The sequence below is a fragment of the Panthera pardus genome, unplaced genomic scaffold (genome assembly GCF_024362965.1).
Source record: "Panthera pardus isolate Hobbes unplaced genomic scaffold, ASM2436296v1 HiC_scaffold_24, whole genome shotgun sequence".
In the NCBI taxonomy this organism is placed as follows: Eukaryota; Metazoa; Chordata; class Mammalia; order Carnivora; family Felidae; genus Panthera; species Panthera pardus.
The window spans coordinates 42,853,174-42,880,842 of NW_026526810.1; the positions used below are offsets into that span (position 1 = coordinate 42,853,174).

The window sequence follows — 27,669 nt, forward strand, 5'->3', positions numbered from 1 at the left end:
ACTAGCTAAAGAAAAGTTGTCAGAGTTCATGGTGGCTGTGGTTTCCTTCTCTGAAATGAAGACATTATCTGTATCTTGGATTGATACACAAGAGGGGTCATATGTGTACTCTAAATCTAAAACATACCCCTATCTTTAAGAGTAAGAATAGCCTTGTGGCACCTGGGTGGCTCAGTTGATTAAGCATCGTAATTCAGCTCAGGTTCATCTCAGGATTCATGTGTCTGAGCTCCGTGTCGGGTTCTCTGCTGCCAGTGAGGGGTCTGCTTCAGGTCCTCTGTCTCCCTTTTTCTCTGTCCATCCCCTGCTCATTCTCTCTCTCTCTCTCTCTCAAAAATAAATTAAAAGCATTAAAAATGTTTAAAGAATAAGGGGGACTTATACAATGAGTAAAATTTGTGGTTGTCCTTGTCTGCAACTGAGGATGATCCTGAGGTATTCTTTTATTATTGTTATTCTTAAATATTAAATAGTGAAAGTAAAAATGGATTTGGAAAAATTTTTTTATGTAAAGCCATTTAAGCACATAAAAAGGCTTCTATGATGATACAAATCAGGTTTCTTGTAGGTGTGTAAAGATGGAAGAATCTGTTCAACAATCTCATTGGGGATTGGGAGTAGGGGGTCTTATACAGTATCCCTGGATTGACTGTGTCTAATACTCAAATGTCCTTTCTGTTTTGAAGTCTATTACTAAGTAAGATAGAATGTTAAGGCACAAACTCAGTCCTGAATAGGAGATGATGAAAAAGCTGTCAATTTCTAACTCTGTCAACTATAAGCTATTAGTTGTTTGAGCTTAACAACTTCATTTTCTTAATCCTTTCATTGAGTACTACAAATTCTCTGCTACTGTGTAGGAAAACTAATATTCCTAAAGAAAATGACTGATTTAGATTGTAGATCCATAGATCCCATGTCCAGGTATATGTTCCATGGTTCCCAAAGGGTCCTTGGTTGTGGTCCTGGGGTCTCATAGGTCTACACATTGAAAGAGTCAGCCTAGCACCTGGTTTCTGTGGCTGATGTCAAAATGTACTCTATTGACCACATGATTTTCTAAATGGATAAAAGATCAACAGAAAAGATGCTTCCTGAGTAATTTACAGGAAGCATTCCTGGAAGCATGCAGCTGACCCTGAACTAGAGAACTTATTGCTGGTAGTAGGCCAAAATTAGATAAGGAATTTTTGGGAGAGAAGCAGAGGGAGAAGATGGCATAGGAAGCCAATGCCAGCTTAGCAATCAATTCTTAACACAAGAGTTTTCAAAAGTTGGTGGTCTTATTGCTGCCACCTTTCTCAATTAAGAGGCTCTTTATCTAGGCCAACCCTTTGTATTAAAGATATAAAGTGTTTGCAGGAGGACTGTAGGCAGAGTGCTGAGGTCTAGTGGGCCTGGTACCATCAAGGGTCTATGAAAGGGCTGAGACTTGCCCTAGCCTCACAGTAGATTCTTTTCTGGCTGATATAACTATCCTGTGACTTGAGTGCATCTGACATCAAGCTAAAAGATGCCAGGTTTTATTCAACCTTTAATGGATTAAGCAAGACAACTCCTTTTATTACTTTTATAAAGAGCAAGGTGATTCAATTATTAATTACAAAAGGTGTCTTTCTTGAAGTAATAATGGAACTGATTAAAGGGAAATTTTAATACACTGTGAATTTATATCTAGGGTATTCTAAAGTGCTAGGGTTTTCAGATGGGAGAATAAAAAGGTAAATTTTATGTCTAAGCATGAATAGAGTAATATTTTTATGGATTCATTCAACACAACTTTCACATGTTTCTCCCAAGTAGAGAAACAAGGATTCAAGATCAAAAGCAAATTGGCCTCTGATCAATTGGGGTTAAATCTAGTGTGAGAAAAGATCCTTGATTTTGTTTTGCCTGTAGGGATTTAGAAACACTGAGTTGGTGGGGGGGGGGGGGTGGATCCAGCTGTTTTTAATACTCCCACTACTTTTCATATATGTCTCATCATGAATCCATAATTGTTTTAGAATTTTTTTCCTAAAATGCAGCAGACCTGGAATCTTTTATGAAAGAATTCTAACCAACTTATTGAAGAAACTGACAATCTAAAACAATATTAATTTATGAGTGAGGTCCTCATATGGTCAAGGCACTATCAGAAGCTTTAGGGAGGAAAACCTAAGTGAAAAACACCAACTCTATGTCTTTAACGAGTTTAAAATCTGATTGAAAGATACATGTTTTGTTAATTTATGAAATTAAATTCTTATGTACCATGGGAGTGACACAAATAGGAACAAAAAAGGGAGACTAAGAATTCCTTATTATAAAGAAATAGAAATCAAGAAGAAATAGAAATCAAGATATTCAAAGCCATGAAGAAAGATCCATACTCTACACTGCAGAAATAAGGAGCCATTAAACATATTTAAGTAGAAAGGACTGTGCTTTAAGAAGATTAATCTTTAACAGTGTATAGATTGAACTTAATGTAGAGCAATTAATGAAGGAAGATCAGTTTGTATTCACCTAGGTAAAAGGTATTGAGGATCAAAACTAGATTAATGGCAATATGAATTTAAAAGTTGCAAAAATTATGAGCATGATGATTTGAATTGCTATTCAATAATGAATTAAGAATGCAGACCTGACTGCATCTGATAGCTCTTATAACAATTAATATGCTCTAATCCAAATTTATTTTTTCCTAAATCTATAGTGAACTCCTTCTGCACTGATGTCCTTGGAGGGAAAGGAACTCTTACATAAAAACAACTATCTGCAGAGTAAAAGAAAGACAAAGGCTCCCATTTCCCTGCAAAGAGTAACCTGCCACTGTTATTGAGCCAAACTTATGTGGAGCCTGTCATTTTCTTAATACTTTGCAAACACGTTTCAAAGCAGGCAAGAATATTTGTGTAGCATGAACCACTGACCCAAGGAAGGGATTATAGAAATAGAAACAGAAATTTTCTAGGTTTAGGAGAATTTGTGAGCCTTTCTGTGCAAAATAAGGAAGTTAACTGAGGAAATAAGGGCAAATCTCATTTATAGACTAGATGGGAAATAAATCAAATTCTCAGCCACCCAAGAGGAGACTTCTCCTATTAGAAAAGATTAATTAAGAGCCTCTAGAGACTAAGAACAACCTTAGCTTCCATCTTAAATAATTTTAGGCACTGACCAAACATGAAGGTCAAGACTAAGAGTGGGAAATAGTTCATGAGGACAGCATATGGCCTCTCCAACTTTAGGGAGAAATACAAAAGCAATGTCAGAAGTATGACAAATATCAAGAGTATATTAAACCAACTGTATCCACATCTTGTACAACCTAACTCATGTCAGATTTTTTAACAATAACAAAAATCACTATTTTAATCAAGGTAAGTTTAAAAGCAAAGAAATTATTCAGAACATTGGCTGATAATTGCTTGCGCATACTCACCACATTATTCATTCATGGCAATAATTGAACTACCTTCAAAATCTCAGCAAGTATTGTTATACATGCACATGTACCCCCCCCCCACACACACACACACACAAATACACATACAACTTTTTTTCTTCAATTGTACCTCTTGGAGAGTGAGGTCAAAATGGAAGTTTGTCTTTTTCTATTTGGCCATCTCTTAGTATCCTACATTTCAACAATCTCTTTTTCTCACCTCTCTCGAGATCAACTATTTCCTGCCAAGTTTCAATAATCCTGGTAGTGGTTTCCAAGTCATCACCAGATTCCTAGAGTTTGGAAAGGTAGCTATAGTGTGGTTCAGAACCATAACAGGGAATAAACCGTCCTTTACAAACTTTTGAGGAACTTTCATGAGAGCTATCCTGCAGAAAATTTGGTTAACTAGAGAAGAAAACAAACAAAGAAGATCAGAATCTCCCCTCCCAAACTGTCTTTCCCCTCATTCTCACCACTGTTTTATGGACTCTGGTGCAGACAGTTTAGTACCTTAAGACTAAAAAGATAATATATAAAAGCTTTGCAATGCTCATCTTTCAAACAATGTAACTGTGACTACCAAAGTCCAGTGAACGGTGAACTTAAGTTTTATGCAACCATAAAACCAAAGGAGTATAATTCTAATTTTAAAAAGTGATTTATATTTGGAGAAGGTACTTGTTTGATTTCATTCACTATCATTTATTAAAGTACTTTCATCAATATGACTTATCAAAGCTGAGTAGCCATGGACATGAGTCACACAAAATTCCTCAGGGTAGATCTTCTGAGAAAAGTGTAGTTGGATGACCGCCTTCAGCCACCACACTTCCAGAATCCACTAAAGCATTCATCCCAAGGCCACACTCACCAAGCTGATCCAAACCAATGACTGGACATGGTGGAGATAATAAGTCTGCACATGGGTCACATATGCACAACGTGGGACTCTTCTAACAGTGTATCTTTTATCTCAGACTCCCTATTGGTCTGGCACTTTTTTTGTAGCCTCATTTGTCAGTTTAAAGCTTTTTATGCCCAATTATTCCTTCCCCATCTCCTCTCACAGAAGTCAGACCCATGTCATGGTCCAAAGGCTTTTTTCATCTACTCTTGCTGTCTCTGCACTTTAACTGGGAGGTGTTTCTCCCCCTAAAAGCTCTTGTACTTCTAACATCTTGAGGTGTGCTTCTAGTATGACTCTTAGTGTACATGTATGAAAAAAGTTAACAAATTCTTTTAAAATCACTGAGATAAGTAAACTGTTAAATTTAACACCATCACCGAAACATGCATTTTTCCAGATTTCTCTTTTCCTTTCTTCTGGATCGTTTCTCTCTCTCTCTCTCTCAATTCTTTTGCCAGAGCCTGTCTATATTTTATTTTGACTAAGATAGGTAAAATGGAGTCAAGTTTGCCATGTATTTTCTAGGAACATTGACATGAGATGTACAGAGAGATAAACAGAGATCAGAGCAGCAGGTTAACAATAATCTGGTTTCAGTGCATACGTCATTCCTTCATTAGCACCTGAGAAAGGGGAGGGAAGGATCAATGCGGTTTGGCTCTAAACTGGTTAGGAATGTTGAAAGTACAAGAGTGAGGGATGGAGAATTATCATGAAGCAGGGACTCCATTCTGAAAGTTAGCTCTCATCTGTTTTCCAGGACAAAAGAAGTTGTAATATTTATAATAATTGTAGTAATGTTTCATTCTACAAAAAGTGTATTTTAAAATATTTATAGAATAAGTAAAATAAGTAAATCCTGTTAAAAGAGATTGTCATTGAAGGCCATACTTAAATGTACTCTTTGGGTTCTTCAAGAGGAAATAAGCATTCAGATAATGGCAGATTCTCTTGATTACTGAAAATTATCACCCCTTTCCCTTATCATCATAACACTAAAATCCTTTGGGAACTCTTTGAAAAGAAATTTCTGGAAAAATGAAATGGAAGGGAATTCAAAATGCCAAGATAATCTGTTTTAGGTAACCATTTACACAGCTTGCACTTAGAACCAGGGTTTAGATTAACTGTTGCTTTGACATTGATAAAACTCCATATTCAGCAATGAGTTAGGAAAGCAAGATGTTATCAAGTATTGGATGCCACAAGCAAGGAGGAGTTACAGAAACTCTAGATCAAATAGTCGGATAAGTCTCCAAGATCATGATATACATGATTTTGTAATCAAATTGGAATTCATCTTAATTATTTTCTAAGATAAACTTTCATTTTGCCAAGTTATCACTTTCTAGTAAACTTAAAGAGTCCATATGTGTGGGGTAGGGGAGAGAAAGTCATCCATTTATTACTTAAATTTTCTAAGAATCATCCATAGTGATCTTTCATTGCAGCTGGTTTCCTAATGCATTTAAACCATTGTGACATTGCAATAGGGATGTAAGTAGTTCTTCACATATTTAAAGAACATTGAAGAGTTTATACACATAAAATTAAGTAATTAAGATATGACTTATTATTTGTCAAACATCAGACTTTTGAAAAAAATCCAACTATATGTGATATATGTTATTTTTCAGGAGCTCCATATTTAAAATTTTAAATTTTACATGTTTAATTTAAATCAAGTAACATGTGGATATACTTAAAGAGTGAAAGTATTATGAAACCTAACCATAAAACTATTTCTTTGCCTGAAAAACCTTAATACATGTATCTAAAATTTGCTTATATTTCTATCATACATACATATGTTCGTGTATTCTTTACTATTAATTTAGAGAGAAAGAAAGAAAGAGAGAGAGAGAATGAGTAAGTGCAGGGGAGGGGTAGAGAGAGATGGAGGGAAAGAATCCCAAGCATGCTCTACAGTGTCAGCACAGAGCCTGATGGGGCTCAATTCCACAACCCTGGGATCATGACCTGAGCTGAAATCAAGAGTAGGACACTTAACTGAGCCACCCAGGTGCCCCATGGGGCACACACATATGTTCACACATACACACATATGTTCAAAGGTCAAAACTTTTAAAATGAATCTATCTTTCTATATGTCTATACTGTGCATAAGCTTTGGTCAATAATTTCACTTAAAAATCTAATGTATTTGCTGTTGTGTCATTTGCAATACTGGAACCTAGAAATATTCTTGAAAATCTATTAACAGAAGATGAATAGATAGTCTAGTAATGTTTTGAAATATTTGCATCACTTAGAAATAATGAAGTGGAAAGTTTTCCAAGATATGCTTTTATATGGAAAAGAGAAAAGCAGGGGGAAGAACCCCAAGTTGCAGAGGCAGAATAGCCTATTAAATAAGGTCACAGATTCTAAAACTAGACTAGCTGGGTTTGGATACTCATTTTGCCGCTCAGTAGCTGTATGGAGGGAAACGATTTTTACAATTGTTTCATAAAACAATTCCCTAATCTGTATGATGGTCAAATTAGTACTTACCTCACAGGGCCATCTTAAGGATCAGATCAGTCATTATATAGGAAAGAATTGTAACAATAATTGCTAAAATGTCATGACTAAATTAGTGTTTATTTCTATGTAGAATGGCTTAGTTTATGTTGCATGTACAGAGATACACAAACTTACTTATTCTATAGGAACATAAACATGTATGCAAGAATCAGAAAAATGCCTGTGAACCTACATGCCAAACTGATAGCAATGTGTAGCCATAGGCATTAAAGAAGATCCTTTGTTTTTTGAGTATTTTACATGCAAAATACAATGCATACATTATTTTGTGATTAAATCTTAAATATTTCCATCCAACCATGAAGTAACTTTAAAAAGTAATAAAGTTTACATTCATCTACTTATTGACATATTCATGCACATTTCATTAACTGCAAACAAGCAGATCAAAATATAGTCTTAATTGTATTACTGTAAACTCATTTACATAAAATTATGTGTTTATATTTGTGTATAGAGTGATAACATTAATAGCTAATCCATTTAGGTCATTTTGACCTTCTTTATATATAGACACATTTAAGTATAATTACATATATGCACACACATCTACCCATTAAAAACAAACTATAAAAGCTACCTTTTTGTGAAACAAGAAAACAATAGTAAAGCTAGTTAATTACACCATCATGCAACAGCCTGCATTCAATATGCTTATGCCAAGAGCACAGCCAAGTACCATTGATAAATGGAATGAATTAAGGAGATTATGAATGTACTCACCCACCAATCGCCTGGAGTCCAGAGAGTTTGGCAGCCTCCAAATCATTGCCACTTACTATTCGAGCCTTAAATGAAAAACAAGAGAAACACAAAAGAGAAAGAAACATTTAGCATACTATAGCTGCACACACATGAATTTGGGACACGCGTCAACTGCACTAGACATGTAACACCTAGTATGACAGATGCTAAGCAGGGTCAGCTCCAAGTCAAAGCTACTATGTTTTTGTGAGTGGAGGTTTTGAAAATAGCTGTCAGCATTTCAACAAAAGCACTGGCACAGTCCAGGAAAACATATTACTAATACTCTTTGCCCTTAAAACTTGCTATGTGCAGTGAACATGAATCAGTCAGGGAGATCATGATTAGCCAGACTTGAGAACAGATGCTGAGTTTGACCGTAGCAGACCCCTAGGTTGGCAAGTATAAGCTAAGTAAGCGCAGCTGGCAAGGTGTAACCTCTTCATAAATGCAACATATTGGGGGCACACTTAAAGGACAACCAAAGGATGGAAAGCTGGGATAACATGCACATTTCACAACTAAAACAGAGGAACCAAAATAGGTCTAATATGTCACAAACAAACATGTACAAAAGACAATATCCCTCAGGAGAGAAGAAAAAGTATGATTTAAAACCTTTTCATCCACAGAACTGCTATCTGAAAGAGAATCAGGAAAAGAAGGAATAAATGTTAGACAGAGTACTTTAAGAAATCATTTAAACATATACATGAACAAAGTGTTACTATTTTACATTGTTTAAAACCATAAACAAAACAGAATTGCAAGGCTGAACCCGGAGGGAAAAAGGATAGTTTATCCTCTTATTTGAAAGAGCTGAAAAATGTGCCCGAATGCTTGAAAAGTATCGAAGAGTGATTACAGGATTTAATGAGACAATGTGTCATATAGAGAAAAGAACGCTGTTGAATCAGAAGTCTTCAGAAGTGCTCTGCCACTTACTAAGCACATTGGGCAAACTACCAAATTCTCTGGAGTCTAGAGTCTAGACCCAACTCTGCAAAAAGTCATGAATTACTTTGCCTATTGGCCTACAAATAATGTTCAATCAATTGAGATCAAAATATGTGAATGTCAACCTCAGATGACTACATAAATTAATTAGGTCTTAGTAAAGGATTATTTATTTATGGCTTGTCATAGAGCTCAAGAGTTAACAGATATACTCCACTTTGCAAATAAAAGAACTGATGCCCAAAGCAGTTAACTGACATGATTAAGATTACAAAGCGAGTCAATGGCAGAAGTGGGACACAAATCGAGGGCTCCTGACCCCCTATCTGCTGCCCTTTAAATCCCATGTTCCAGGTAAATTGAACAAAACAGAGAGGGGTGGATGGGCCACAGTTCTCCAGTGCAATTTAAGAGACATCGAAGGGTCAGCATTCCTCTTGGGCCCAAGGAGACGAACAATGGACTCTTTCTGTTTTTAACTCAAGTCTGAGTCTGCCAGGGTCATCATGGCATGGTCCATTTCTATCTCACACAGTAATATTGCTCTTAAACTTATTAATTTTTGCTTATTAGCATGAAGCAAGAACTTCTCAACAAATACAAGTTGGCAGAAATCTAGAGCTAGGATGTCCTTGGGGTTCATGTAGTCAAAACCTTTCTTTTTTATGGATGAGCCCCAGCAATATAAAGATTTATCTAGGTCATGTAGCTCATTGACAACTTTTATTGATAAAAATCTGAAATGCATTTGTTTTCTTGACTAATTACGTATGGCTTGATTATTGTAACTATTTGTGTGCAGTATTTTAGATATTTCACAAACCTCAGAGTTAGATCTTTGACTATAAAACAAGATAACAGCACAAGTAGTAAAAAACCCATCTTATGAATAGCCATCAACATTTTAAGATACTGCATACAATATAGAAAATTCAGCATTAAGTAAAAATAATATACCATATCCATGGAAATTGTCACAAGCATAATTTTAAATCATAGAATAACTAATTTAATATGAGATATCAACTGGTCAGAAAATATACATCTACATTTCAATAAGTACCAAAAAGTTCTGTCATAAAATTTCAAAAAATTTTAGACATAAATCATATTGGAATGAATCTTATTTGAATTTAATATGTTAAAAAAATTTATTTCCAAAGACATAATCTTAAGTGTGAAATATTAGGTCATTCCCATTATCATTAAAAGAAAAAGAAAAATGTCCACAACCATCATTTTAACTTATTTCTTGAAATTCTGATCAATATTAAAAGCAGACCAATTTAAGCAAAATTAAACAATGTAAATGTTATAAGGCAGGACACAAAGTTGTTACTTTCAGGCATTATAATTTTAAACCCAAAAGACAAATCACCTGGAAAACTATTAACAGGTAGCAAAGTGAAGCAAACAGGTAGCAAACTAAAACAGGTAGCAAAGTGAACATTTAACCAACACGTAAACAAAAATAAGTTATTTTCTACAAACTCCCAGTAATTAGCTTGATAAATAATGACATGAGATCTGATTTCAAATACTCATAACTTTGACATTGTCTCCTATTAATAACGGACTTGTACATCAACGATTCCACTGAGTCATGGTAATATTAGAGTCATCAATTATTCTTCAGCTGTTAAATCTAATACATTTCAACTTTTTCATTCATTCTTCAGTGTTTCATTCACTCCTTCATTGAATACATATTTTTATTAATTACCAACAAACCTTTTTTGCTCACTCCTACTCCTTTCTTGTCCACCTGCCATACTATCCCCTTTGAAATCTTTCTAAATACAGATAAAATCACATCACTTCCCTTCCCTCATTAAACCCACCAATGTTACACAATGCCCAAACCAGAGAAAACAGATATACATCTACTGCAGGCTCATGAGTCCTCATTCACATACTGCACTTTGGCCACAATTAAATTCCTGTCACTTCATCTTTATGCCATGCTCTTTTAAATCTGTGTGCCTTTGTATGTTCCGTTTCCTTCCCTTACGACAGGTGCTTCACCTAGCTGTCTGTCAGCCTCCAAAACTCACTTAAAGCTTAACACTCTTTCCTGGAAAATTGTAACATATCAAGGATCCATGGCTGTGTGAATGAGCACTGCATGCTGCCCTCCTCCTGGCTAACCCTTATCTTTTGTCAGTTTCCTTATCAGCAATCCTAATAGATACAAGTTCCTTGATTTTATCTATTTTTAACCTTCTGTTTTTGTTTCTACTACTTTCTGAAATATAGTAGACACCAATAAATGTTTGCTGAAAATTGAGTGAACAACCTTAAAAAAACTACAATACATTATAGAAGTACCTAAAACTCCAAATAAAATTTGTTTCATCTTCCTGGATAGAGAAAAGATAAATTCTTTTATAACAGATTTATAAGATATTATAGTTAAAATCCTAACAGCAAGTTGTTATAGAATTAATATTTCAAGTACGGGGGTGCCTAAGTGACTCGGTTAAGTGTCTGACTCTTGATTTTGGCTCAGGGAGCGTGGAGCCTGCTTAAAATTCTCTATTTCCCTCTGCCTCTCACCCCACTCATTGGCACACATGTGTGTGCACCCTCTCCCATCTCTCTCTCTCTCTCTCTCTCTCTCTCTCTGTCTCTCAAAAAAAAAAAAAAGTATTTCAAGTATAACTGGATTAATAAGTCAAAATACTTAAGACTTTTTAAAAGGATAATTAAGAGGAAAATCTGTAAGAATATTAAAGATCTATACTAATTAAAGCATTATTGTCCTGGCAAAATAGATGAAGAAGTTCAACAAAATTAGCTAAGTAACAAACCCTTGTACCTAAGAGTTCAACAAATAAGGAAGGATGGATTGTTATCAAAGGCAAAGAGACATACTGGTCAATAAATGACACTTAGAACATAGGTCAAATATCTGTATTATTTATTTATATCCTTATCTTACACATAGCCCATGAAGTTACAGATATATTAAATAAGTAAATAAGTAAAACTGGAAAAGAATATTAACTAACCCTAGGAATGAGAAGATACATTTACAGTTAGAGGCTTTGTTATGCCTATTTAGTGTTTTTGTATGTAAAAACAAAAAGAGGGGTTCCTGGGTGGCTTGGTCAGTTAAGCATCTGACTGGATCTTGATTTTGGCTCCACTCATGATCTCATGGTTCGTGAGATCAAACCCCACATGGGGCTCTATGCTGAGTGTGGAGCCTGCTTGGTATTCTCTCCACCTCTGTCTCTGCCCCTCCCTGATAGTGCTTGCATGCTCTCTCTCAAAATAAACATTAAAAAAAAATAAAACCAAAAAGAAAATGAAATGTATTTACTAAAAACACATGATAGTATGTTCAGAATATAAAGAACTCTTACAGGTCTCTAAAAATTTGAGCCTAATATCCCCCCAAACTGGTCAAGAATGTGACTGGATGATTCACAAAGTAGAATGCATGAACAATGATAAACTTATTAAAACTATGCTTCAGATTATAATTACTAAAGATCAGAATATTTTAATGGTATTAAAAATAATACCAAAGACGGTTGGTGGTCATTAATCTAATAGTGATGCATGGTTGGTGATAGTGAAAACTAATAGAATTTTTAGAAAAATTTTAGCGATGTCTAACAGTAGACTCTGTTTTGAAGAGAACTTTTTTTCAGTTGATGCTCAAAAAATTATTTTTGTTATGGATTATGCCCCCACCCCCAAATTCATATGTTAAGGTCCTAACCCACAGTACCTCAGAATGTAGACTTCTTTGGAAATACAATTGTTACAGCTATCATTAGTTAAGATAAAATCATCATACTGGAGTAGGGTTGTTCCCAATCCAATATGACTGGGGTCTTTATAAGAAGGATACATTTGGGGGCACCTGGGTGGCTTAGTCACTTAAGTGTCCGACTTCGGCTCAGGTCATGATCTCACGGTTTGTGGGTTCGAGCCCCGTACCCGGCTGGCTCTGTGCTGATGGCTCAGAGCCTGGAGCCTGCTTCAGATTCTGTGTCTCCCTTTCTCTCTGCCCCTCCCCCTCTCACATTCTGCCTCTCTCAAAAATAAACAAACATTTAAAAAAATTGAAAACAAAAAAAACATTTGGAGACAGGTGCACACACAAGACAAATGCCATCTGAAGATCGCAGCTCTGCTGCTACAAGTCAAGGAACTATCAAACAGACACTGGGAGAGAGGCTGGACACACCCTTGACTAGCATTTTCACAGGGAGCATTACCGTCTCAGCGTACCTTGATCTCAGACATCCAGCTTCCAGAGCTGTGAGACAATAGATTTCTGTCATCCTAAGTCACTCGGTTTATGGTACTTTGTTAATTCAGTCCTAGCAAACTAATGTAACTTTAAGTCATAAAGAAAAAATTAATGTGTAAAGATCTGTATTCTTTTATTATTTACAAATTGGAAAAACATACATGATCAAGTACAGAAATATGGGTTGAAAATAATGTTCTCTGACCTTGATTCAGTAATTTGAGACCATTAAAATAAACACATTTAAAATACTATATAAAAATATAGGAAATGTTTATGGTGTATATACATATATACATGTATAATACAGGTATAATATACATCATATATAAGTAAATATTAATTATACATGTTATGTATTTTTATCAGTATACCCATACACTTGGAATAGCTTTGTTCCCTGCCAGTTGTCTTTTGTTACACATGTAGTTGTTTTTGCTTAGTCTGATCAAACCTCTGTAATTACAAAAACATACAAAAAAATGTAACAAACAAATTCTGTAATTACATGCTGGATACTTCTTATAAGGGTGCTCCCAATGCTCCTTGTCTCAAAAGTCTCATCATTGCCACAACAAGGTCATTTTGTACTTTAGTGACTTAATGATGTTAACATAAGGCCACAATGCATCCATCTACTTTATAATGAAACCTCCTCTATAAATAGGATATCGGTGAAGTTCCAGTGACTGTACAGTTTTTAATGTCTCGATATTCCATGAACTAGTTATTTTAAGAAATTTTGAACTTATAAAATATTTACTAGGTGAATATCGCTCTTGTGTTCAACCACGCTGCATAGGAACCTAAAAAAACATAAATCTTAAGCTTATAGGAAAATCCCTAATTTAAGTGTGCCTCCTGACTACTAAACCCACCACCGTTTCTCATGTGAACATCCCTGAGAAGGGAATTTAAATGTGAGTTAAGTCAACATATGACCTCCTGAGCATTCACTTTCCCTTCATATGTAGATGAAATAAAGGGGTTTGCCCAGTATGTAGCTAAAGCTTCTAGCTCTAAATTCTATGATTTTGTTTCTCTATGTGTAATTTATTTTCAGTTTAACAAGAAATATTTACTCGCCAATTATCACCAAAAATAATATCTACCACCTAAATTTGAGATATTTATAATTATTTCACAATTTAGAATAAAAGTAAAAATCGTGTTTTCTCTCTTGGTATTTTATCCTTGTTATATGACACTTTTTGAAGAAAGTTTGAATGTAAGAGATTTCAAAATGTATCAAGAATCTGAGTTCTGGAGGCCTAGCTAGCTTAGCAATTTTCCTAAACTCTTTGTTCCAACGTCCTTCTTTGCCCTCAGAGCCTTCAAGGATAATGTAAATCACCCACTAGTGATAATATTGTTCACTATTCACTTTGGAAACAGGCTTGCATTATTTGCCAGCATATCAAAATACATGACTTTTAAAACATGTATACTATGCCTGAAAGTCATGAGATGGGAGCTGAACCGTCCACAGAAAAACCTATATTGTAATTAGGGGCTTGCTGAGTTGTCATTAACCTTTACAGAGTACTTACTATGTGCTAGATATTCTGCAGAGCACTTTATCTGCTCTTTTATTGAATCTTGGCAACTGTCTTGTGAGGCTATCAATATTCATTAGATCTTGCCAGAGCAGAGGAAATCCTTTGTTCTGGCTCTCATTTCAGGTGCAATTCTGGATATAATGGAAGGGGTGCTGAGTGAGAGATTCACATTCATATCTCATACACTTTTTTTGTTCAGTTAGGGGCTGGCGGCAGGGGGCATAACCTGAAAAACTGAGTCACAACAAGAACATGCTATGTTAAGGATATATGAAAGATATGAACATGTTGATATGGGAGCATGAAGAAAAGATCTAACGCTGCAGCCAGAGAGGACATTGGGCTTGTAAACAATTCATGGGGATAATGATTTAGAATGGTGTTTGTCAGTTGAATGAAGGCATTCTTAGAGGGAAAAAGTTTTGCAGAGGCTTTGAAGCTTTAAGGACTGTGGGGCATTAGGAACTGAAACGTGGGAGTGTGAAAGTAAAGAATTATAAGAAATAAAGCATAGATGGATAGGATTTATTGCATAAAAATCTTGATATATTCCATTAAGCAATTTAAATTATACTCAAATTGTAATGTACAGTCACAGATTGTTTTCAAGCAAGACACTGACATGTGACATGATCAGAATTTTATTTGGTTCTTTAAATATCTAGGCCAGTCCTCTGGACAATAAGGCAGAATAAGATGATATGACAAAGAGTCTGCTCTCTGGCCCACCTATACCACAATTCTACACACATGCACAAATGCTATGTAACAATTTTTTAAAGTCATCTCTACACCCAACATGGGGCTTGAACTCACGACCCTGATATCAAGAGTCACATATTTCACCAACTACGCCAGCCAGGTACCACAACTATATACTAATTTTAATATGTTGTATACCTGAAAATAATGTAACACTATGTGTCAGCTATACTCAAAATATTATTTACAAAACTTTAAAACCTGTCTAAGTTTAAAACAAAAACAAACATAATCTCCCAATCACCACATATGAAGTAGCAACTCAAAAATAATGGTGAATGAAGTCAAGGCCAAAATTGCTCTCAGGAGCACTGGAACAATTTATTTATTCAGCAAATATTGATACAGTGACCCCTACGTGCTAGGCATTGTGCTAGGGAATATGGATAGAATACTTGAAAATAAAGATAAATATCACCATTTCTCATAGAACTATAGAACTATGGTAAACCCACACTGCATAATCTGTGCACAAATAAAGCTAAAACTTATTTTTTTATAATTTAAAAATATTTTTAATATTTAGTTTCCAGAGAGCACAAACAGGGGCGGGGCAGAGAGAGGGGGAGACACAGAACTTGAAGCAGGCTCCAGGCTCTGCGCTGTCAGCACAGAGCCTGATGCGAGACTTGAAGCCATGAAGCCACCAACCATGAGATCAAGACCTGAGCCAAAGTCAGATGCTTAACTGACTGAGCCACCCAGATTCCCCAAAGCTAAAACTTTTAGAGCTACCTGAATAAAAGAGTGAGTTAACACAATGTCAACACTTAGAATGTAAATGTATGAGATAAACACTAGGAGAATGGAGAAACAATGAGGAAATTTTCCATCTACCTAAAAACATAAATGGAAAAAGTTTACTGGTCATTAAAGATACCTCAGGCCAATACCAAGTGTGGGTTCAGAATTCACATCAAACTGCAATATGTTTTCTCTTTTCACATTAAATACTATTAAAGACTGATAATGCATCTGGCCACAAAAGAAACCTCAATATATTCTATAAAAGTGGTATCATCAAGAGCAATTAAATAAGAAATCAACAGCGGGTTGGCAACTTAAAACCACCACCACCAGCAACAAAAAACTATGGAGACATAAACATTCCCTAATATGATATGGGTAGGAAAAACAGAAACAGTGGAAATTATGAAATATTTATACCTAAACTAATATTAAACATACATCTACACATACATGTAGATGAATATTAACTTCTGAGATAAATCTGTTTTAAAAGGAAGTTCAGAGCCTTAAATGTTTTAAATATAATTTAAAAATTAAAATAGACAAGATAAAAATTCAATTCAAGAAGGTACAAACAAGAATCATAGAATAACAATCAGGATAATAAAGATGCAAATTAATTTTGTAAAATTGTTTCTGAAAAATATGACAACTGTGAAATGTTATCTCATTGTGTCTTTGACTTGCATTTCCTTGATCATTAGTGATGCTGAGCATCTTTTCATGTGTTGTTGGCCATCTGTATACCTTGCTTTGAAGAAATGTCTTTCAGGTCCTCTGCCCATTTTTTAATTGGACTTTTTTTGGTGTTGAATTTAAGAATTTTTTTAATGTTTATTTTTGAGGAAGTGAGTGAGCAATCAAGCAGGGGAAGTACAAGAGAGAGGGGGACACAGAGGATCCAAGCAAGCTTGTGCTGACAGTAGAGAGCCCAACACAAAGTTCAAACTCACAAACCATGAGATCATGACCTGAGCCGAAGTTGGATGCTTAACTGACTGAGCCACTCAGACACCCCTAATTATAGAAGTTCTTTATATTTTTTGGATATTAACCCTTAGCAGACATATAACTTGCAAATATCTTCTCCCCATTTAGTAGGCTATGTTTGTGTTTTGCTGATGGTTTCCTTTGCTGTGCAAAAGCTTTTTATTTTGATGTAGTCCCATTAATTTATATTTGCTTTGGTTTCCCTGGTCTTAAGACACAGATCTAAAAAAAAATGCTACTATGGCTAATGTCAAAGAAATTACTGCCTGTGTTCTCTTCTAGGAGTTTTATGGTTTCGGGCCTCACGTTTAGGTTTTTAATCCATTTTGAATTTTGTTTTCTTTTTTTGTATGGTGTGAGAAAGTGGTTCAGGTTCATTATTTTTCATGCAGCTGTCCAGTTTTCCCAATACCATTTTTTGAAGAGATTGTCTTTTTCCAATGATATATTCTTGCTTCCTTAGCCATAGATTGACCATGTAGGCATGGGTTTACTTCTGAGCTCTCTATTCTGTTCCATTGATGTATGTGTGTATTTAATGCCAGAATCAAAGAGACAAGAGATAACAAGTGTTGGTGAGGATGTGAAAAAAAAAAGGAACAGTTGAGTACTATTGGTGGGAATGTAAACTGGTGCAGCTGCTGGGGAAAAGAGTACAGAAATTCCTCAAAAAATTTAAAGTACCATATGAGTTAGTAATTCTACCTCTAGGTGTTTACCACAAGAAAATGAAAAGATTTATGCATCCTTATGTTTACTGCAGTATTATTTAGAATAATATAGACAACTGAAGTGCCCATAGACACATGAATGGACAAAGATATTCACACACACACACACACACACACACACACACACACACACACAGGAATATTACTCAGCCATAAAATAGGATGAGACATTGTCATTTGTGACAACAAAGATGGACCTAGAGGGTCTAAGTGAAACAAATTAGCCTAAGAAAGAGAAATATGATTTCATCTTATGTAGAATCTAACACACACACACACACACACACACACACACACACACACAAATGAACAGAAAGCAGAATCAGACCTATAAATACAGAGAGCAAACTGATGGTTGCCAGAAGAGAGAAAGGTGAGGGGATGGGGAACATGAATGAAGGAGAGTAGCTGATACAGGATTCCAGTCATGGAATGCCTAAGTTATGGGAATAAAACGTATGGCATAGGGAATATATTCAATGATGTTTTCATAGCATTGTATGGTGACAGATGGTAGCTATTCTTGTGCTGAGCATAGTATAGAGAGTTGTTCAATCACTGTGTTGTACACCTGAAACTGATGTAAAATTATGAAGCATACTCAAAAAAGTTATGAAAGAAGAACACTTCTTGAAAGCATTAAATCAAAGTACAATTCTTTAGCAAGACTGGTTAAAAAGAGGGAACGTATATATGAAAAATATCATTATGTAAAAAGGGTATTAACTGAAGATTCAGTGGAAAATTTTAAAAATTTTAAAGTATGCTATAAACATCTTCAAGTAAATAATTGCTAAAACCTGAAGGTAATTTTCTAAAAGCATTAACAAAGTATAAAATTTCTAAAAGATATTACTAACATTTATACAAAAATATAGAAAACTAAAACTATTCCTAAAGAACTTTAATCAATAGGAAAATAGCCCCGCAAAAGAATGCCAAATGATTTTTTAAAGTTTTATCAAGTCTGTATGGAAGAGATAATACCAATTATATATAAATTTGACTAGAGAAGTAAAATGAACACATAGGATGTAAACAGGAAAAAATGTACATTTTCCAAAGCTAGTATAAGCTTGCTATTAAAATCAGAAAAGGATAGTATAAAATAAGATTATATATCAGTATGATATAGGAGAGCTCATAAAAAAAATCCTAAAAAAACTTTTGCATTTGATCCAGCATGGGTGTACACATTTACCCAAATTGGGTTTATCCCCAAAATAAAATAGCGCTTTAACAATATAAAAATCTATCCGACTTTTGCTTCCAGAAAAAAAAAAAAAATGGATAGACTTACTTTCCCTATTATTTCCACTAAATACAACTAAAATCTTAGGACATATTATATCAAATAAACACATATAAAGCTCTGAAGTTTGGGTAGAAGACATACTGGCCAGTGACTGTGGCCTCAAAGTAGAATACAGTGATGGATGTTCTGTTTGCTTCCAAACACGGCAACCCAAGGATATCAATGGTGCAGACATGAAAGGCTTAAAGGAAAGCCTATTCTAACAGGGAAACCAAGATAGGGACAGGCCAGCAAGACAGACCTTTTGACAATAATTAACCCACTCAAGCCAAACACCACACACACAAAAAAATCTGTGGCCCCCATTTCCACTGTCAGTGAAGGTCAAAAGGAGTGCTTAGACATCTACACTTGCCAGGCTGTAAAGAGGTACTCCAGTCCCCCATATTGGCTGAAGTGCTTTCAGAGAAGGCCAAATTAGAGAGTTGGAAATCACACCAACAACAGCCTCAACTTCTCCCCTACCTAAGTAGTTATGAGGCACCCTTTCCCTCCTCAATGGAGTGGTATTAGAAGAGGTCTAGTGGAAAGTCAGGACTTTCATCACTGCTCAGCCATAATAAAGTCACCCACTCGATGTCAGTGGTGTCTACATAGGAAGAAGCAATTAGACACCTGTTCCCATCTAAGCTAGGGTGGTATCAGCAGAAACCCAGTGGGAAGCCTCAACACCCTGTCATGCCCACAGCAGGAACAAAAAAGTTCCCTCTCCTCAGTATCTATGTAAATGAAGTAGAAAACCTCATCTCCACCTAGAAGAAAGGAGTCTAGTTCTCAAAAATTGGAGCACTGTCAGACAAGATAAAATACAAGATTTAAGTAAGACCCAAAGTCATACAACATAACACCCAAATGTCCATATTAAAATCACTTGTCATGTGAGGTACCTCTAACTGAATGAATAAAAACAACAGATGCCAATGTGATAACACAGATGTTAGAGATATCTGACAAAAATTTTAAAGCAGCTAATAAGAAATGTTTCAACAATTATAAATATGTCTGGAACCAATCAATAGCAAGTTTTACTGAAGGAGTAGATAGTCTCAAAGAAATCAAATATATAAAAAATGGAAATTTTAGAAATAAAAAATACAGCAACTGAAATATTACTAAGTGGATAGACTCAACATCCACTTGAGAGAAAAATTAACGAACCTGAATATAAAACAGTAGAAATTATACAGTCTGAACTACAGAGCCTGAGAAAAGTTTTAGGGACATACATAATTCTGGAAAAAATATACATATAAAGATAATATTCATCTCATTGGAGTTCCAGAAAAAAACAGAAAGAGGAATAGAATTCTGAGTCTACTCAAACTGCTATAACAAAATACCACAGAGTGAGTAGCTTAAGCAAGAGACATTTACTTCTCAGAGTTCTGGAGAGTGGAAAGCCCAGGATCAAGGTGCTATAAAATTTTATTCTTGATAAGGGCTCTTTTCCTGGCTTGCAGAGGTCCACCTTCTTACTGTATCTTCACATGACAGAGTGAGGTGTGACCTTTCTTCCTATTCTGATAAGAACACTGATCCCACCATTGGGCCATATCCTCAGTACCGCATCAAAACCTAATTAACTCTCAAAGGCCCCACTTTCAAATACAATCACATTAGGACTTAGAGCTTCAACATTTTAATTTTGAGAGGACACCAACTTTCAGACCATAACAGAGCTGAAAATGTATTCAATAAAAAAGATGACTAAAAATTTCTCCAAGTTTGGCAAAAATTAAAACACAAATCTGCAGAATAAGCTGAGCAAACCATAAACAGGACAAAATGAAAAATTCATGTCAAGACACATCACAAACTCCTGAAAGCCAAGAGCAAAGAAAAAATGTTAAAGGCACTGAGAGCAGTGGTACATGATCCATAGGGAATAAACAGTTTGAATAAGAAAGGATTTCTTAGTAGAAACCACAGGGGCAGAAAGAGATGGAAGAACACTTTTCAAACATTGAGAGAAGAAAATGATCAACCCAAGATTCCATATTCAGGGCAAATATATCTTTAGGAATTAAGTGGAAATCAAGACATTCTCAGATGAAGGAAAAATATGAGACTTTATAACAAGCCAACTCACTTTAAATGAATGGCTAAAATATATTTCTCAACAGAAAGGAAATGACAAAAGAAGAAATCTTGAAACATCCAGAAAGGAAAATGAAGGATAAGTGCAAAACTGTGGGTGTATGTAATATGCTTTCCTTTTCCTCTTGAGTTTTCTGCATTATGTTTGATGGATGAAATAAAAATTTTAACACTATCTGATTGGGTTGTATACAGGGGAAATATTTAAGGCAATTTTACTTTAAATGTGAGGGAATAAAGGGAAATAGTGTTAGATAAGCTTTCTGCATTTCACTTTAATTGGTAAAATGTATACAGCAACCAACTTGATCAATTGTATATGTATATAATGTGTATTAGGCAAATTAATGGCCCCCAGAGACAGCCATGTTACACTTCTTGGAAACTTAATTTATTACTTAACATGGAAAAGGGAAATTAAAGTTGTAGATAGAATTAAGTTTGCTAATCAACTGACCATAATATTGAAATATTATGAAGAGTTATCTGGTGGATGCAATGTAATCAGAAAGACCCTTAATATGGAAGAGGTAGGTAGAAGAGTGAGGTCAGAGTGATTCAGTATTATAAAGCTCAATACGGAGTCGCTGGTTTTGAAAATAGAGCTAAACCTTTATGAGCTAAAAAAAATGTATAAGTACATCTAAAAGCTGGAAAAGTAATTGAAACAGATTCTTTCCTAAGCCTCCAGAAAGGAATATAGCTGTACTGATACCTTAACTTTATTCCAGCAAACCTATAACAGACCTTTCACTTTCAGAATTTTAAGATAAAAATTTGTGTTTGTGGCAATGTTTTAAGGAAGCAATAAAAAACTTAAACATAATTCAATACCTAGAGCAGCCACTAAAAAATCTATATAAAGAAATACACTCAAAAATTTAATATTTACAAGTAACCTACAGAAATGCAGAAAAGTTAGAGAATGAAACCAAAGAAAACAAACAGAAGACAAAGAATAAAGTGGCACATTTAAGCCTTATCAATAATTGCATCAGGGGTACCTGGGTGGTTCAGTCAGTTGAGTGTATGACTATGGCTGAGGTCATGATCTCACAGTTCATGAGTTCAAGCCCCACATCAGTCTCTCTTGCTGTCAGCACTGAGCCCACTTTGGGTCATCTGTCTCTCTCTCTCTGCCCCTCCCCTGCTTGTGCACGGCATGCTCTCTCTCAAAAATAAACAAATAAACATTAAAAAATTAATAATTGTATTAAATGTAAATGATCTAAATTTATCAAATAGACAGGGCACCGAGGTTGCTCAGTTGGTTAAGCATCTGACTTGATTTCAGCTCAGGTCACAATCTCACAGTTTGTGGGACTGATCCCTGTGTTGGTCTCTGCACTGACAGCACAGAGTCTACTTGGGATTCTTGTTCTCTCCCTCTCTCACTGCCCCTCCCCCATTTGTGTGCACTGTCTCTCAAAGTACATAAACTAAAAAAATAAATGTATCAAATAAAAAACTGAATAGAATGGATAAAAAACACCATGACCTAACTACATGCTTAGGAATTCAATTCAAATATAATGATAGAGGCAGGCTAAAAGTAAATAAATGGAAAAAGATACACTATACAAACGACCAAAAGAATACAGTAGTAGATAAACTAACATCTGACAACATAGACTTCAGAGCAAAAACAAAACAAAACAACACTAACAGACACACACTGTATAAGAATATAAAAGTAAATCCACCACCAGGAAGATATAACAATCTAAAAAATATTAAGAAAACGCAGAGCTTCAAAGCATGTGGGGCAAAAGCTGATGTTACTGAAAGGAAAAGTAAACAAATCCAGTTATTGTCAGAAACTTAAATCCCCACCCTACAGTGATGAGAGTAAGCAAAATATTAATACATGCAAAGGTATACCATGAATTGGAAGCCTTGAGACACCAAAATGCCAATTGTCTCCAATTATATATATATTTTTTCGAGACTTATTTTACAGTTAAGATTGTGTGGTATCAGTAGATAGAATCAAATATTGATCAATGCAACAAAATAGAGAACCCAGTTAAAGATCCACACAACTCTTTTTTTTTTCCCACAAGGATGCAAAAGCAACTTACCAGAGGATAGACTTTTCAACAACAGATCCTCGAGTAACTGGATATTTACAAGCAAAAACACCATTCTCAACCTAAACCTCACATTTTATGCAAAAATTATCTCAAAATTAACCATGCATTTAAATATAAAGCATAAGATTAAAAAATCTTAACTCAGGACAACGTCTTTAAGACACACAGCTTGGAGAAGAGTTTTTAATCATGACAGAAAAAAAGAAAAGTCAATAATTTGACCTTAAAAATTTTGCTCTTGGAAAGCCCCTGTGAAAAGGATGTAAGGAAAAGCTATAAATTGGAGGAAAATATTTGCAAACCATATACTCAACAAAGAATTACTTCCCGCGATTTCTAAAGAACTCTAAAATCTCAACAGCAAACCGCCACCATACATACACAATTAAAAAATGGGCAAAAGATGTACAGACATTTCACTAAGGAGGACATATGAATGATGAACAAGTGCATCAAAAGATGGTTAGTAGCACTAGATATTCAGGATATGCAAATTGGAGGCATGATAAAATATGTCCATGCACCTATTAGAACAGTTATGTAAAAACATTGACAATACCAAAATGTAGAAAGGATGCAATAAAACCAGGTCTCTGATACATTGTCAGTAGGAATATAAAATACAGTAACTCTCAAGTAGTTTGATCATTTCTTATAGAATTAAATGTACCTCTACAATACAGCCAGCAATGTTGCTCTCAGGCATTTATCCTAAAAAAAAAAAAAAAAATGAAACATCCACACAAAAAATTACAAATGACTGTTCTTAACATCTTAATTTTGATAGCCCCAAACTGGAAACAATAAAAATGTCCCTCAAGAGGCAAAAAGTTAAACTGTGATACCTCCCTATCAAGGAATACTAATCAGCAATAAAAATATGCTAATATCCACAGCAACTTAGATCTTAAGTGTATTAATTAAAAAGAAAAAAGGTATCCAGATGAAAGATATTATATGATTACATGCATGTAAAATTATACTGTTAACAGGTTAGTGGTTACTAAGGGTGCTATGCATGGTTAAACAGGGAAGGGAGAGGTCAGAGAGAATACAAAGGGATAGCACAGAGCATGATGGAATAGCTCTGTATTTGGATTGCAGTGACAGTTATACAATCTACACATGTGATATAATGACAGATACGTACCCACATTGTACCAGTGCCGAATTCTTGGTTTTTATATTGTGCTCTGATTATGTAACATACAACTATTGGCGGAAACTGAGTGAAGGGTACATTTGATCTCTATAGTATCTTTCAATGTCCTGTTAACCTATCATTTTTTTAATTAAGCAGTTTAAAAAATCTGCTAAAAAATGAATTGTATTTAATCAAAACTTAAAAATTCTGCTGTTCAAAACACACCATAAAAAATGAAAAGAAACGGCACAAACTGAGCAAAAACACGAAAATGTGAGGGGCACCTGGGTGGCTCAGTTGGTTTGGCGACCTACTTCGGCTAGGTCATGATCTCACGGTTTGTGGTTTCAAGCCCTGCGTCAGGCTCTGTGCTGACAGCTCAGAGCCCGGAGCCTACTTCTGATTCTGTGTCTCCCTCGCTCTCTGCCCCTCCCCCACTCATGCTCTGTCTCTGTCTCAGAAATAAACTTTAAAAAATTAAAAAAAAAAATTACAATATGAATTTCATTTATACAGATATATGCACTTATACATATACATATGTACATACGTACACATATCATTATAAAAGTATACTGTATTTATAAAATTGTAACTAAAATATTAAGTAGAAACCCAATTTAAAGTTGGACCAAAAATCTGAACAGATACTTCACACACAAAAATGCATTAACAGTCAAAAAGTACAATAAAGATGCTTGTCATCATTAGTAATTGGGGAAATAAAACTTAAAACCACAATTAGATACTATGACTTTTACTGCAAAATGGTTGAAATTAAAGACTGACAATAACAAGTGTCGGTAAGTATGTGAAGCAACTCAAACCTGCTACCCTAAGAATGTAAAATGCTATGATCACATTGGAAATCAGGTAGTTATTTCTTAAAAATTTAAATATAGTGCATCCAAACCTAAATGTAAACAAACTGAAAAATATATATATATATATATATATATATATATATATACACACAAATATATATATGCACACATATATATACATATACACACATATACATATATACATACATATATACATATATATGTGTGGTGTGTTATATTATTCTATTTATATATTGTCATAAGACACAGAAAGCATAAATTATCAAGAATAGGAAAATACATGTATCACATTGGAAGTAAAGAAACAACAGAACAGGAAAATACATTTCCAACATACAACAGAGGATTAGCTTGGCCTCCATTGAAGAATTTGAAGAAAAACAACCCAGTAGAAAAACTGCATGTTGAAATGCATTTCCTAACAGGAAATTAACATAGGAAAAGGTGCTCAAACTCTTCAACTATGAGCATTGTTCAAGTTAATATTAAGCACTGATATATCACTTCACAACCACTGGAATGGAAAAGAAAATGAAATATCTCAGACTGTCATGTTGTTATGGACTGAAACTTTCAAGAAGTACTGGGTTAAAAATTTATACAACCACTTTTGAAAATGAAATCGCAGTTTCTAGGGAGGTTGAAATTTGCTCACCCTATTGCCCAACAAATCTTTTAGGTATGTGACATGAACAAACTCTTACACTTAGGTAGCAGATTGCATATTAAAAGATGTTTACTACAGTATTTGTAATAGGAAAAAATATTACATAGTATTCCCTATTAGAGAATTTTGAGATGTTTATATGGTCAAATACATTAAAATGAATTAATTAGATCAATTGGCATCAATGCGAGTTGTTTTAAGAACATAACATGGAGTTTAAAAAGTTGCAGAATCATCTAGTATGGGGCGCTCGCTTTGTCAGCACATATACTAAAATTGGAATGATACAGACAAGATTAGCATGGCCCCTGCTAAGGATGACAGATTATCTAAAATGGCATCATTTTATTATAATAAGGGATAGGAAAACTTTAACATATACTGGAAGAGTACATAAGATTTTTTACAGTGATTGTCCCTAGGGAATGAAGGAATGGCGACTAGAGAGTGAAATAACCTTCAAAGAGGAGCAGTAGCTCCTTTTACATCTCCCTGTGTACTAGCAAACATTCCTCTCTGCCTTCCATAACTGGCCCTATGTTCCCTCAAATATTCTTTGGTTTTTCCATTTACCAAATCTTACCATACTTTGATGATATCCCATCCATTACCCATGGGGTAAAGCAGACTATAGAGCAAATAATATGCAAATATAATTGCTTGTTGGGATCATAGGATCTCAGAACAAAAGGCTTTTAGAGAATCATGTTTCCTAGTGGGCTTCAAACTGTGTTATGAAAAGTGCTGGAGTTCCGACAGAGGCTTCACTGGGCAAGGAAGGGCTTGGCAGGTAGGACTCTGCACCCACTGCCTCTGATTGAAGAACAGCAATACTGACTTTATCTGCTTTATAACTAGGTTCTAAAGATTTTGTTTCCAAAAACAGTTCTCTTAAAAAAGCATATGAAAACCACTGAGTTTAGGTGTTATTTTTTCCAAGAAAATAATAAGTTAATGTCATTTCCTAGCAAGGTTACACAACTCTTCTGTGTTCAACAGATTTGATGTTTATGGAACCCTTGGTACAATGGGAAACTGTTAAGGTATGTGGGAACCTTTCGTTTCTAATATCTACCTCATCATATATAAACAGAAGGATGCTTTTCCAAGTGTCAAGTCAGGAATGAAACTTATGTTTAATTTACCAACACAGCAATTCTGAAATAAATTCAGGGAGAGAGGGGAAGATAGAATTCACTCCCTCAAATTTTGCAGTGCGCATCACACCCTGCTCTTTCGGCGTGAAGAAAAAGATTCATCATCAACTGTCTTGGGCAGAACTTTTTGATGCATTTAACCTAGTGATATCCCTGTAAGTAAGCATTATGTGTTAAAAACATGCAATAGGGTGTGAGCTTTCAGAAAGCAACTGTTTAATATGAAATTGCAGGAGAAAGAACTAAGTCATCAGCTTTCCATCCCTGCCCATTAGTTTGGTAATCTCTACTGAAAGTCATTCATGAAGCTAATAAATTCTCTTCAAGGAATCACTAAAAAGGGGGTAATTATATTAAGGCACCAAAGTTCATGAGCAAGAAAATTCACAACAAAACAACTTTGATCTTTGCTCCAGGCTCTGCTTAATGGTCCAGAAAACTAATAATCATTAATTTTCACAAAAGATGTCATATGGCTAGAGCTATAATGTTAAAATAATATTCAATTATATTTTTCTATCAAGTTAAAGCCCTTTTAATCATTTGGAAACCAATTACCACAAAATGCATTATTTTATTCTTGTAAAATCTTCCCTCCTAGTCTTCAAAATACGACAGCAATTTCACTTCCCAGGATACACACTGAGAACACAGAAGTTGATTTTGTATTCAGGTCTCATTTGACCTAACAAATAGAATAATAA

The 27,669-nt window shown here is 34.9% G+C and overlaps 1 protein-coding gene and 1 non-coding gene across 7 annotated transcripts in view; one reads left to right on the forward strand and one right to left on the reverse strand.

The window, feature by feature from the left end:
• The window catches only part of UNC13C (unc-13 homolog C), a 610,270-nt gene that overhangs the window by 451,341 nt on the left and 131,260 nt on the right, over positions 1 to 27,669 (reverse strand). For all 6 annotated transcript variants that reach the window (XM_019442067.2, XM_019442063.2, XM_053889051.1 and 3 more), the window contains exons 7-8: positions 8,250 to 8,272; positions 7,611 to 7,675 (exon numbers count right to left, since the gene is read on the reverse strand). In XM_019442067.2, coding sequence (XP_019297612.2) covers positions 7,611 to 7,675; positions 8,250 to 8,272 — 88 coding nt within the window. The remainder of the gene's footprint in view (positions 1 to 7,610; positions 7,676 to 8,249; positions 8,273 to 27,669) is intronic.
• LOC128773159 (U6 spliceosomal RNA) lies at positions 26,055 to 26,160 on the forward strand. Its single transcript, XR_008417440.1, has one exon. It is a non-coding gene; the product is annotated as a U6 spliceosomal RNA (small nuclear RNA).